We start from the raw sequence: 13852 nt of genomic DNA, 5'->3' as shown, positions 1-13852 counted from the left end.
GGGGGGGGGGAGCACTGGAGTACAGCACTATAATTATCCTGATTGAGATTAACTTTAAATACCCTCAAATAAAAGCATCATTTCATGGACGGCGGCTAGGCGCCTTTTCACAGGCCCATGATGACTCATCTTGAGAGGGAGTTTAAAACACTGATACATCTTACAGCAGCACCAACACTTCAGCCCTGACTACTCCACAGAGAATAGCACTACTGTCCAATTATACTCCATGTACATCCTTACAATGCATGCAAAAGAGGTAATAAGGCTGCTTCACTCTCACACACACACACACACAAAGAAGCAAACTTGAATCCAGAGGTGCACGGACGGATACTCGTGCATTCACACCAGACTTATAGACTTAAGACACGCACACACTCAGACTGTGCAGAGCTGGTGAGGCGACTCATTACCTCTCCCTGTCGGCGAAGGAGGAGGAGGTGCTGTGCAACGTCTGCCGGCTGTCCTCCGAAGCGAGGGAACGAGGGAGCGCGAGGGAGAGGGGGGGAGCCACGCCACGGGAAAGCGGGGGCGGATGCTGGGAACAGCTGCGATCGTAACTGGGAGAGATAGTGGCACAGATAGATGGAGAGAGAGAGAGGCAGAGAAGGGAGGAGAGGGGATGGAAGGAGGCAAGAAAAAGAAAGAGAGGAAGAAAGAAAAGACAAGGATGGAGAGGATATGGAAAGGGAGTGAAGAAGGGAGGGAATGGGGTTGTTGGAAGAGGAGACAGACAAGAAGACAAAGAGAGATGCAGACAGAGGAAGAAAAAGATAAAGACAAAGAGGGACAGGAATAGAAACAGAGATGAAAGGACAAAAAGAAAGTTGGAGTTTGAAAGAGACAGATAACAGTAACAGAAGGTTAGAAAGGGAGACACAGAGAGCAATAAGTGGTAGAGGTTGACGTTGAAATTAAGGTAGATGGTCAGAGAAACAAACATGGAAAAAACAGCAGGATACGGAGAAAAGACGGGGGGGGGGGGGGGGGGGGGGGGGGAGAAACAGAGAAACAAAGTCAGAGAGCATCAAGAACAGCCGAGCCATTTAGCGTCAGCGAATACATTACACTGCCACTGTGAGAGAGAATTAGTGCACTCATCGGACTCATTAAAACGCTGTCAGAGGGGAGAGGGAGGCAGAGCGAGAAATGGGGAAGGAGACAGGCACTGTGGGATGACAGAGGGACCGAGTCGGGGGGGTGGGGGTGGGAAGGATGCAACAAGGCAAAGAAATGGACAGAGGGGTGACGCATCACTGAGGTGGCGTGCCATTACTTCCGTAGGGAGGGTGAGTTAGGGTGAAGGTGCCGTCAAGAGTCACAGGTTCAGGCTCTTAAGAATACTTACATGCACAACAAAGCTGTTCTCACAGCCATAAAAGCCATCCTGTTCCCTCATCTTCCCTCAGTAACACCTGTCCTCTTCGGGCTGGCTCTCCTCTATCTCTCTATATATACTCACACACACACTTATACACAAACATCGTCACGCTTGATAACAGCCACACTGACGATTTTAGGGCTGGGAAAATCACTGAGCACATATGCCGCTCTTCTATAATCATAATGAACTGGATGGTAGCCAATTTCCACTATAGGCTATCATTTCAGTCCATCTGTACCCCCCACCCGTTCATTCCGCGGCACTTTCTCCATCTAACACATGGCGTTATTTACACATTTATGACACTGAAGCACGAGCCAGTCTATAGAGTGGGGCTGCTGCCATGTCTCCAGTCTAAATCCCTGTGATTCTCACTTTTGTGAGGCCACTTTGGATCCACCAGCAGCGTGGGTTTTCCTCCATGACGGGGGCCGGTGAAGTAAGTTATCGAAATAACAGCGAAGGCCACTCTCAGGAACAGAGAGAAAGGGGGTTTTATCGTGTATCAGCTCACGGCAAGCTGGAGGATTATCTATGGATCTGCAGCCGGACCAGCGGCGCTGGGAGAGATAGGAGACTGGTGAGGGAGATAAGAGCGGAACCAGCTGTGCAAAGACAGGCATGCGCTAGAGCAAGAAAATGACGATAACTGGAAGTAAGCGAAAGACCCTCAAGAAAGAGGGGGAACACAGGTATTCAGGGAAAGAAAAAAATTCACTGGAAGGTAAAGTGGAAGGAGGCCCAAGTGAAAAGAGGGAGGGTGGGATAGAGAGAGAGCGAGAGGAGATAATGCAGGAGTGCGGGAGCAAAACTAGGATTAAGAGAGAGTATGAAAAAGGAGAACAAATTATACAGATCCAGGCAATGAAATGAAAAATTGATACAATAGAAATGTGGGCAAGATGATCAGATAAGAGAATTACAGTAATGAGGAGGAGAGAAAAAGTATAAATCGGTGAGGAAAAAGAAGGAGATTGACAAAAATGAGAATAAAAAGCAGTGTCAGATGCAGGAAGAGAGGAGTCCCAGCGGTCAAATAAACTAGGTGTTATTGGTTCGATCAGCAAAGAGTGGAAGTGCTCCACTACATCATATAGATGACTCCCCACTTTCAGCTAATGGCCATGTGTGCAGCGATGACTTGCTGCGAGGCCTGAAAACATAACATATAGAGAACCCCCACCCTGTGTTTACATTCTCTGAGAGGTTTAATGGCCAGTGGGCTGTTAAGGCACATTGACACCAGTGAAGCCATGCTATTGCTCAAGCCTGTCAGGCAACAGATCTGTTTTTGCTTCCCATCCCGTCCTAATGGTTATAGTGAATGTTTAATCATTGCAACTCCAATGGCACTAAATGACACATCTGTGCCAACTGTGACTTCCAGGAACACAAGTGTTGTTAATAAAGTCATTAGTAAGCAATTACTCAGCTCTCACTTTAGGAGGGGAATACGTAGACAGACACATTACGTAATCATGAACAACGGGCTCACGGACAAGACGACATGCACATGCAAACACATTTGCTAACTTTCAAGGTCCCATCTTCACTGAAACCCACACATCTGGCCTCTTCACTACTCCTGACACAACAGTCCCCATCCATACATTTTCATCTTGACCCATCAAATGCAAGTCTTCAGTTTTCAGATCAAAAAAATCAGATTCTAGATGCTTTCAGCCCCGTTTTTCAAAACACAGTATACTCCAATCTCTTACGTCCATAACGATGTAACTAAGTAACTAATTTCTAAATAAATGGTTCCCAACGTATTTTACCACTTAAAAAAAAGTTTGGATGTGTCTACACATTATAAGCAGGCCAAGAAAAAGGTGATTAGTCCCTCTAAGATTGTTTTAACACTATGGAAGTACCATTATCCAGTAATTAACAACATAAAAAGCACAGACAGGTCTAACGTCTGAAAATTTAAACCCAATTTCGTGTAACACAAATATGTTTTTTCTGCTTTCCTATCTTGTTAATCATCATTTGACCCCTTAGGGGGGACCTGACTTGGAAGTAAATCTACAGTTGACCTCAACACATCACTTTTTTATCTGAGGTACATATTATTCTGAAAAGAATCTATTTTTTCAGGACAAATATAATCCAGGAGGTCTAAATGGTTTCAGATCAGGCACTTCATTTAACCTTCTCAGTCTTAAAGTGCCCGAATTTTAGAAATCCAAATTGACACCATATTAAGGGAGAAATCTTGTGGGGGTTTATTTTGGCTAATCCACAACTTCTACCATAAGGTCTTTCAATCAGCAGAACCAGCTCAGGTCGTAAGAAAGTTTCCAGATCATTCACTTTGATTGAGCAATGCCCACTTTATCTATATATGTGGCCATACACACAGACACAAACAAGCTTTTTGAGGACAGTTTAGGTTCCTACCAGAGTTTGGATGTAATGACGACTGCTGTCAGGATGAGAAGCGAGGAGATGGTCACGGTGACGTAGAACTGAGGGTCCACTGTAACACACACATACATACACATACATGCTCATGCTGTTACTAATCTCAGACCATGACCATGTATAATTACATCCAGAACAAAAGAAGAAATCAGTGAAGCCAGCTGGAACATGAAATTTGAAGTGCAAGACGTTGGCCCCCAACTATAACACTAATCCAATGACGTCTTCTCTGTGTCTTGGAGTTTGACAGCGGCCAATTCCTCTCTGTGAGTGATGAGAACTTTATTAGGCATTCCCCGCCACAGACACAGCCGGCTGCACACAGCATGGTGTCAGCCTTCACCCTGGTGACAGCTAATTCCCTGGAGGACTTGTGGCATGTGTGTGTTCACATGGACTGCGGCTCGTGGCCACCTTTATTTAGAAATCCTTCATGTGCATCTCCTGATGCCCACCTTCCTCAGGCTCCGTCTCCTCCGCCTCCGTCCCTCCGTCCTCCACTCCCTCCTGGTTCCTAGACTCCAGCGGTGCCTCCTCTCTGGGCTGCATACTTGCACCAGGATAAGGCCAGTCCTTGGACGTGGCGGTGTTGGCTTCCTGCTGGTTCCCATGCTGGTGCAGGGGGTCAGTTTCCTGGGTAGAGAGGAAGTGGTAGGTCTCATCCTCCAGAGGCTGCGTGGGACCCCAGACCACAGCCCACAGAGGGGTGGGTGTGACCTGGGCGGTGACGGACAGCTGGACCGACAGGGCGTCCACCTGCTCCTCGCCCTCACTGTCGTCACGGTTACAGGTGGAGGGCTGTGTCACCAGAGCAACCAGGAGGAGGGAAACGAGCCAGCGGAGGGCAGTCAGTCGTGCGACAAGAGAGATGGAGCTGGAAGAGAAGCAGAGGAGAAAAAATGAGAGGTGGTGGAGTGACAGAGAAGTTGTCTGAGAAAATGTATGTCTACCGGCGCTCTGCATGACCTCATCAGCAGAGACATTGATTCCCTTGCCAGCCATCAGTCAGAATGACATTTTATGCAACTGCACCCCATACATCCCTCCTTCACCTCAGATACTATCCATCTTACCATCTCTCCATCGCTTCGCTCTATTCACTGAGACTCCGCTCCTCCACTCATCTCTCTCTGTAAGATCGGACAGAGGGGCAAGAGAGGGAGAGAGAGAGGGAGAGAAAGGGGGAGGGTCCAGCTTTTTTTCCTTCTTTTATGTTGCCAGATAAAAAAATATGTTAACATAGAAACAGGCAAGAGGAATGGAACAAAACCAACTCTGTCACTTTTTTTTATAAAAAAAATACACAGACTCCCCTGGGCTTTTCAATCTAACACTCAATTATGCGCCACATGTTCATACAGAATCCACATCTGCATGCAAAAACACCCGAAAGTACACGCTCATTTTCTGTTCTGCTCTCTCACACACATTTACAGTGCGCACACCTGAGCACAGCACATTAATCATCATTAGAGGCGTCATGCATGGAGCCAGTACTCTATATGGCACTTTGAGAGGTAACTTCCTATCCAACAACTGCTGCCTAAATGCCACAGAAATGTCACTTTAGAAAGACACGAGCACACCGGGAGACGGACACAGACACACACGCACTCCGACACATATCAGTTATCATGCCTACCTCTGGCAGTGGAGAGAGGGAATGAGAGAGGGAGACCGAGAGGAAGGGGGAGATACAGAGAGCAAGTGAGGGGAAAAAAAGCATCGGTTGCCGTAGCGACTGAGACATGTAGAGTCTGCAAGACTAAGAGAGGGGAGAGAGAGAGAGAGAGAGAGAGATATGTAGGGAGGGCAAGAGACTGTAGAAAGGAGATTTAAATGCTAATTATGTGTTTTTTTAAAACGGGTTCAATTAAATGGACGGGGAGGAAAAGGAATGAATTTGACGAGGCAAACAGAAACTGATACTGAGAGCGACATTAATAAGCTCAGGCGGGAGGTTAAAAAAAACAACCCCAAAAACTCTTCAATTATGTTTACAAAAACAGCAAGGACACCCCAGAGAGAAAGAGACAGAACTACAGACAGCAAGGAGGAGGAGGAGGAGGAGGAAGGAACAAGGGGAATAAAGATGGAATATTTCATTTACATAGGCTACACAGGCAGAGTGGGAAGAAGAGGCAAGGTCCGATTGAAAAAAAACAAACCAGATGCAAATGTGGAGGTGAGAGTCACAGTGTGACAGCTTTATTGTATGTGGAAATAATATTTACATAGAAAACAATCTGCCTACCACTCACACATAAACGCACACTGACTATCTCCATCCATATGCCCATATGCCCCCCCCCGCCGACACTGACACTCAGTCTGTCACACTTCACTCCCCTGCACCCTCCTTCTCTGTCACTATACGCTCTCTCCCTCTCATTTCCTCTCCATGGCTGCAGGCCGTGGTGTCCTCGGCGTGAGAAGCCGGCACTCACTGGAGAACGCAGCGCAACCACGAGCCGGACCCTCCGTCCTCCGCACCGCCAGACTGGGTGTCTTTTCCTTCACCGCTGTCATCATCATCCTCGTAATCTAAATTTGACGAGGAGGTCACAAGCATTCGTCACGACATGCATCATCTAAAATTAACATGGTAGTGAAATCCGCAATTCCATGGTTACTCATCAAGCATGTGCGTCAGTAAATAAAAACATCAAAAGGTGTGAAATTGCAGCGGGTGTGTGTGTGTCTGTACCATCAGTCTCCTCGTCATCTTCTGTGTCCCCCTCTGACTCCAGCAAGCACGAGTCCAACCTGGAGTCTCTTATCGCTGTGACGTCACCCCTGTAACATGTACACCCGACATTAATTAAACACTTAATATCAATAGAAGTGTGTGTCAAACTCAGTTAAATCCGCAGCACGTTATAAATCCCAATATAGCTACAGAATCAGCAATGCACTTGACCTTGGAAGGAATAATGGATATGCAAATGAGAAATATATTTGAGCAGTTCAGACTAAATTATTTTTAACTGAGTAGTGCTGACATGTATTGGGCCCACCTCTGCTTCCCAGAACTAGGGAGCTGCTCCCACACGAGGAGGTCACGACCTCCAGTGACCCACCGGTGGTCTCCGCTCCCTGTCGTCCACGCTGCAAAGCAGAGGATTCTGGGTGCGTCGGGCCAGGTCAGAGAGGCCAGGTACCGACACTGAGGCAGAGAGAATACTAGAGGGAGATGAAGGAAATGGGGGTCAACAGAGGAAAACAAAGTGGTTTCGATTTTGTCTTAAGTCCTTAAAGTGCTTTCACCCTCTCAGAGAGGAGCAACTTTTGGTTGCACATGGTTTACTCCGCTACTCACAATTTAGTGAGCTCTCTCCATTCACCAGATCATAGCAGGAGCCAATTAGGAGGCCCCCTGTCTGGTGAACACAATCTGTTACCCCGGTGATGCTGCTGTGATTGGTCAGTCTGGATACCATTCCTGTGATAATTGGACAGATGTTAGGTGGTAAGGATTATGCAAATGTGCCTACATCCGCCTTCCTTTTTCAATCTCTTGCTCTCTCCATCTGACACACACACACACACAGACAAACACTCTGCTTTGCCCATTCCAGAGCTCACCAGTCCTCCAGTGCAGGATCTTGAGCCAGGCTCGACTGTATGCCACGAGCACTCGGTCTCCTCGCGGGCTGAGGGTGAGACGCCCGCCCATCCCCCCTCCACATCCCGTCACCTGGCTGCTCCAGTGGTGCAGCAGCCTCAAGGGGTCTCGATCCGAACACCGGTTCTCCCACACAGACACCCCTCCCTCGGCCGAGCCGCTGAACACCAGCGGACCCTGAGTCTGTGGAGGGCACAGGAGACACGGTTGTCATGGTGATCTGAGTCTTTACAGTTTATGTGTGTGAGTGTGTGTGTGTGAGAGAGAGAGAGAGAGAAAGATAGATACACAGAAAAGGCGAGAGAGAGTGTATAATACGTTTGTGTAAATGGAAAAGACATGTGTGAACACTTTCAAAATGGATGTTGCTGTGCCTGTTATAAATGGATTGTGCGCTTTGCATGATAAACAACAAAAAGGATGACAATGATGTGCTACGCTTTAATGCTTAAGGCATATTTTGATGATTGCAAATTGAAAAAAAATGTGCATATGCAGCTCTGGATTCCAATATCCATAAAAAGCCTTTTTGCTCAAAATATGTTCTGTGTGCTCTCTAAAATTGGCCAAGCGCCACAGCTTACATCTCAACAAATATCTTTGATTTCCATTTGAAAGCAATAAACAAGGAAAGCTTGTGTGAGGATAAGAATGTAGAAATATAGCTGTTTGATTTCCTGAGGAGAGGCCTTTTCACAAATCAGTAATTAAGAGTTCTAAAACTACTTTAGACAGCTTCTGCAGTGCGAGAAACATTGGTGTGTTTCTGTGTCAGCTGCTGTGTTGTATAAAAATAGACTGAACATGAAAAAACAGCTTTAGCATCTTCAGCGTGGACAGCATATCATGGCTAGTAGGTGACCCACCCACCTGGATGGAGGTGACTGCTTCCTGGTGAGCGTTGATTGACTGACAGTTTTCGAAAGTGTGCCAGCTCCAGGCTTGAACTTTCCCCCCGTCTAAGGGGTGACAGAATGTGAAGTTAACATGTGCTGACAGGCGGCTGGCAGTCATTAGTGTTGTTCACGTTCGACCCACCTGAGCCTGACTGCCTAAACCGTGTGCCTCAGTCGCTCTGATTCAGCCCGATAGCCCTGCGATGCACTCACTAACTCACTGGCAGATGATGCCACTGTGTAAGATTCTGCCTACTTATTAGTAAAGACATTTACACATACTGGCATTCAAATAAGTATGCAAGTACATGTCTGCTCCAAAACACATACATATTGAGAAGTAGATACAAATACGATGTGATATGTCAACATCTAACTCCAATCATTCTGTTCACTGTGTCACTAGCTCTTAGTCCACACACACATCTTCTCCACACAAAAACACACCTGACCCAGTGATGATGTAGCCGTCTTCCTCTGGCACAAAGCAGAGCGCAGTCACAGCGTTGAATGTGTAGAGAGACTTAACACACTGCCCTGAAGGTAACGGGAAAATACTCATTTTTAAATTGACGGGACACCAGTCGCATGGGCCCACATTGATTTCAGTGCACAAACGTTTCCCAGACAGAGCCCCAAGGCTCCAGCTACCTGTATACATACAGCATGTGTATGTTTGTGTGGTTAAGCGTACCAATGCTCAGGGCCCAGATCTTCACGTAGCAGTCTGCCGAACCACTCAAAATAAACCTCTCCTTGTCGGACAAAGACAGGGCCCGGGCTGGCAAGAGGGCAAACACAGACAAAAGAGCGGTAGGGGAAAGAGGAGGAGGAGGAGGAGGAAGGACCGTGGGATCAGAAAAAGAGAGAGAGAGAAGAGGACAAAAATATTAAGCTGAGGAAATAAGTGATGATGTACAAAATGAACAGAAAGAAAAGATTGTAAAGAAGGAGGCAAAAAGAGAACAGACATGATTTAAAAAAAGAAACGATTAGCTGATAAACAAAGTGTGCCTTTAGTTGGACTGAGGAGCATCATTTATGCTCTGAACTTCTCGACTTGGTATTTTAAGTTGGGGAAGCAGGTGGGGAGGGAGTGTAGGAGGAGAGCCGGGGAGGGCGCTGGAGTTCAAGTGATGGAAGGCTGCCTGCTTCAAACAGAAAGTGTCTACTGAGGTCATCTTTTACTGGGGTTGATCAGATGAACCTCTCCTATAATTACCAGACTGCAGGACACAGACATTACTCAGCTATAGTCGGTATATGTGTGTGTGTGTGTGTGTGTGTGTGTCCTCACCCAGCCTCTTGCAGTACTCAGGGGGAGGTACAGACAGACAGGTGACCCCGCTAGTGTGACCACCCAGGTTCTTGTGCTCCGTTGCTGTGGGAACGTGCCACACCTTCACTGTCGTATCTCGGCTTAAGGTGGAGAGCGAGAAAGAGAGGATACAGGAAGATAAAAGGGGAGTTATGGTGAGTGAGAGAAGGCGGCGGAAACAAAGTTAAAAGGCGTTTGACATAAATCGCAAGAGATTTGTGCCCAGCAACCGGGGCGGGCGAAGAAAAACAAATACATGTCAAACAGCGAGGGAGCAAGCAGGAGCATATTAAGCGATAAATTAGGTGAAATGTTCACTTTGCACATCCATTATGCAAATCAGGGCTTCCTTCCTGCTTTACCTTCCAGAAACCACCAGGTTGTCAATGGCAACCACACAGGTGACTATGTCATTATGACCCTCCAACAGCCTCAAGCGAAACTTTGCCTTCTCCCACGACGATTTGAGGGATGTAAATTCAGCCTCTGTAAAAGAAATGATTTGTGCAATTAGCAACATCCCCTTATCAGCACCCCAGCGTGTTAATCTACACAGTTCTTCAATATGGATAAGTCTGCCAATGCAAAGCACGGGGATAATTTAGCTCCAGGCATGCAAAACGTGGGTCCTGTCTTCAGGGAAGCAAAAGCAGCCTGTTGGTTTTAATACTGGCAGCCACATGAGCTTGTTAGGACTCCTTGGGGCATACTTGTATAATCTGATTTTAGATGTTAATCGCAAATTAGGGCACTGCATTTTACTTTTTGCTGCCTGCGATAAACTGTAGTAACAATCTCTTCAGCCACTTTTCTTAATCATCCCACCTTCCTGTCGCAGTTGCTGTTCATTGTCAAAGTCAGCACAGCCTGCTGACACATCTCGGTGCTGATCTGACACTCTGGCCAGCGCCGTCCTTTCCTGCTGTCTGCCTATCTCTGCTCCCCCTCCTGTCGCTCTCCGCCTGGCAGCCGGCGCTGGCGTTGCTTGAGCTTTGGACTCCTCTTCTCCCTTAAGGATCTTGGAGGCTGGAGGCGTTTGTGATGGAAGGGCCTCAGGGGCATCCTCCCTGTGCCAGTTCAGAAAGCAAGAGCTGAATGAATAATCAAGATGCAAACGGCACACAGCATTCTTTGCAACAGGGAGCATACCTGTAGAGGATCCCCAAGTCCCACACAAACAAAAACAGTAGTTCCTAATGAGCTAAGGCTCAGTGTATCAGAAAGAATGCATGTATTTCATTCAGTTTGATGTTAATATTCACACATGGTGATTTCCGAGATCTACACAAAACCCTGAAGCGCTTTAATAGGGAGGATGATATCCCTGAATGATGTTTACATAACACATTATGAATGGCAGAAAGTTCCCATTTTCTTTAAGTGTGACAGTATTTGACCTCCAGTGTGTTTGGATAGATATACAAAAAAGATCAAAGGCTTCAAAGTGAATGTTGTTGCTTTTGAAGAATTATGCTTTTTTCCATCTGCCCCCCCCCTTGCTGGTACCTCTCCCTCACTTCCTTACACTTGTCTTTTCATCTTCTCCTTTTTTCCGTCTCCCACAATCCCCAGAGTTTGCTGCGGGCCAGAAAGCTGCAGCTGAAGCTCAGCCAATCTGGAACGGAGCTCCGCCTTCCTGGAGATCTGAGAGGGAAGAAGGCACGAGATTGGTTGTAAACCAAGCTACTAAATCCACAAGTTGTTTGTATGCACAACCAACATAGCCAGCCTGTCTTGATTTATTAGACTGCAACTGGCGACACACGCCGTGCTCCTCTCTGAGTGTGAGTTATGAAACGTGCATGAATGAGTGTTTTCGTCAACTTGATATTAAGTGGCTGTTTCCTGTGTTAAAGGATAGCTCCACACATAAATGTCAGCTACTTTAATTGTTACTTTAATTAAAAACTCTTATATGTCTTACTCTGGTGGAGCTTTATTAAATCTGAGAAAATAACCCCTGATGATGTAATAGTGATGTCATCAGGGTTATATCGCCTTGGGCTCGAAGACTACAACTCTTTTTTTTTACAGAAACCGGGGGCATGGATTTTTAAAATATGTGGGTAATTCGTAGGCAGGGAGGGTCCAACAAAGACAGGACTGAGTTGCCTTGTGGTAAATGTAGGATCCTGTGACCCTTACTGGAGACTAAAAGTCAGGATTTGATTTTGTCCATTAAAACAATGTGTCTCTTGTGAGCAGTGGTGCCATAAGTATTAAGATATTTTTCTAAGTAAAAGTAGCAATACCTAAATGTAAAAAAATACCCCTTTGATAGAAGAAGTTCTGGATTTAAAACATTACTGAATTAAAGTACATATGTATTGTACAAAAGTAAAAGTATCAAAAGTAGAAGTGCTCTTTAGGAAGCAGAATAACCCCTGTTGTATTATTATTATCATTATTGACACACACATTGACAAACATAATTTGTAACGGTTCTGGTTTGAGCTAATTATAATAAATATATTCTGAACTGTTAATTAGTTTCATCTGTAACAATTGGGCTTATTTTATGAACATATTATATCTTTTCTATGTAAAACTATATCTTTCAGATAAATAAGTAGTGGTATAAAGTAGCACAAAATGGAAATACCCAAGTTAAGCATAAATACTGTGAAAATTTTACTTAAAAACAGTACTGTCCAGTAAATGTACTTACCACTGATTTTGAGTCCCCAAATTTTATGGAAGTGCAGTACACTTATTATTATTATTATTATTATTATATTTCCTCAAATACTGTGATGAAGATATAAGGTAAATAAAGTGTAATTTTACTTTATAGGAAATTTATTTTTGTGTTACTTTTGATTTACAATCCTTTTCTGCTTAGTTGTAAGCCACTTCGCGATACAGTATACCTTTCAGACCGGTTCAGACAAAGGAAATGCAACTTATTCACAGAAATTAATTATGGATACTATACAAGTAACCTTCACCATCACTATCAGCTGTAAATGGCCATAATTTACAGAATTCAGATAGTGCCCTTTAACATATTGTGGCTCTCCTGAAGTCATTCATTCATATCATTATTTTTTCTGATGCTCTCTGCTCAGAGTGAAAGCTTCTGATCTCCCAAATTCCTAGGGCAAAAGCTGTCAAATTATTCATTCCACTATTATTAATTCATGTTAATTACATATTTTTCTTCTGTAAGATATCAACACTGTTATTGCTAGTTTAAGAAGCCTTCCTTCATAATATTGTATCATACCAACACCATTAATATCATCTTTATTTAACAGCGTGAGCTTGGCCGTCATGGGCAACATCTGATATACTTTAATAGACTGTTTGGTGTATGAATATACAACACAACTTTACTGAAGGTTGGTGCGAACTGATAGTTGTTCTAATGTTTATAATTTTGACTAAATCCTTGTCTGTGCTCTAGTAAAGTCTGAGTTGCAGTCATAACGTGTTTTTACACCGGAGGGAAATCTATTCAGGATGTACTGAAGTCACACAGATTTACGTTACCTACACACTGATCACATTGGGAAAAAGGCTGATTAAGTCTTTCTGTACCTTGAATCTCTCTTCTGGGGCAAGATTGATTTTTATTTCCAGATTTTCAATCTGTCTTAACTTCTTCTGCAGCTTCCTCACCTCCCCCATTTGAAGCTCTGGGCTTGTCTAAGTCGCCGCGGGTTAACTTACACTTTAAAATGACTCTCAGTTTGCCAGAAAGTGTCAAAGACACAACATTGTCTTTTAATAAAAAGTATGGAGAGGTCTAAATAAATAAAATATATCTCGCGGTTCAGCTGTGTGTAGGTGAAACGTGTCGCCGGATGTTGACGTACAGTAGACGTGTATAACCTTTCTTACAGCGACATCACGTGGACCGTTAAAGCATTGCCTTGAAAACGGTTAAAAATATAATGTTACAGTACGTTTACAGTTTCACGGGTATTAATTGAAGCAGACATGATTGTGTACAATTACAGATATCACTTGCTAATCCCTATGACAAGAGTTAATCCACATAACAAAAGTCTAACTAACCAAAAGTCACTTTGTCTACTGGAGGACAGTAACACTGTGCTGCCTTAAAGTGCTATTCTGTCAGCTCGTATTTTCGAGTTTCATGATCGTAACTAAGATTACAAATTTAAATAAAGCAAAAAAAGACAGTAATGGCTGTTTGATTTTTAAATGTAAGTGCTGCAATGTATATTTGT

General features: G+C 44.7%; 2 protein-coding genes across 4 annotated transcripts in view; both read right to left on the bottom strand.

Moving 5' to 3' along the window:
- LOC123968704 (PILR alpha associated neural protein) overlaps nt 1-5506 on the bottom strand; it is a 7742-nt gene extending 2236 nt beyond the window's left edge. For 2 of the 3 annotated variants that reach the window (XM_046045605.1, XM_046045607.1), the window contains exons 1-5: nt 5460-5506; nt 4891-4947; nt 4273-4691; nt 3794-3872; nt 417-563 (exon numbers count right to left, since the gene is read on the bottom strand). In XM_046045605.1, coding sequence (XP_045901561.1) covers nt 417-563; nt 3794-3872; nt 4273-4691; nt 4891-4901 — 656 coding nt within the window. In that variant the 5' untranslated portion in view covers nt 4902-4947; nt 5460-5506. Of the gene's footprint in view, nt 1-416; nt 564-3793; nt 3873-4272; nt 4692-4890; nt 5024-5459 lie in introns of all 3 variants that reach the window. The other variant, XM_046045606.1, reaches the window with a different exon arrangement.
- A 491-nt stretch (nt 5507-5997) lies between these two features.
- On the bottom strand, nt 5998-13465 carry si:ch211-154o6.3 (uncharacterized protein LOC563854 homolog). Its single transcript, XM_046045073.1, has 13 exons — nt 13197-13465; nt 11182-11300; nt 10482-10723; nt 10019-10142; nt 9636-9757; nt 9033-9119; nt 8786-8875; nt 8313-8401; nt 7403-7625; nt 7137-7259; nt 6835-7000; nt 6525-6613; nt 5998-6361 (listed from the first exon to the last, which is right to left on the bottom strand). Exons 1-13 carry the CDS (start codon nt 13284-13286, stop codon nt 6261-6263), a joined length of 1665 nt encoding a protein of 554 aa, XP_045901029.1. The 5' UTR covers nt 13287-13465; the 3' UTR covers nt 5998-6260.
- Between the last annotated feature and the right edge of the window lie 387 nt (nt 13466-13852).

The sequence above is a fragment of the Micropterus dolomieu genome, linkage group LG03, assembly GCF_021292245.1.
Source record: "Micropterus dolomieu isolate WLL.071019.BEF.003 ecotype Adirondacks linkage group LG03, ASM2129224v1, whole genome shotgun sequence".
NCBI classification, from domain to species: Eukaryota; Metazoa; Chordata; class Actinopteri; order Centrarchiformes; family Centrarchidae; genus Micropterus; species Micropterus dolomieu.
The sequence above is the reverse complement of the archived record's forward strand: the minus strand, read 5'-3'. Positions and strand labels throughout refer to the sequence as shown.

What these genes read in the sequence shown, in the direction of transcription:
- si:ch211-154o6.3 (XM_046045073.1), bottom strand. Translation starts at nt 13,286, where the DNA reads ATGGGGGAGGTGAGGAAGCTGCAGAAGAAGTTAAGACAGATTGAAAAT. An exon ending in CCCCAGAAGAGAGATTCAAG is followed by an intron (nt 11,301 to 13,196) that starts GTACAGAAAGAC and finishes CTTCCCTCTCAG; the next exon opens with ATCTCCAGGAAGGCGGAGCT. An exon ending in CTACATCATCACTGGGTCAG is followed by an intron (nt 8,402 to 8,785) that starts GTGTGTTTTTGT and finishes GTCACCCCTTAG; the next exon opens with ACGGGGGGAAAGTTCAAGCC.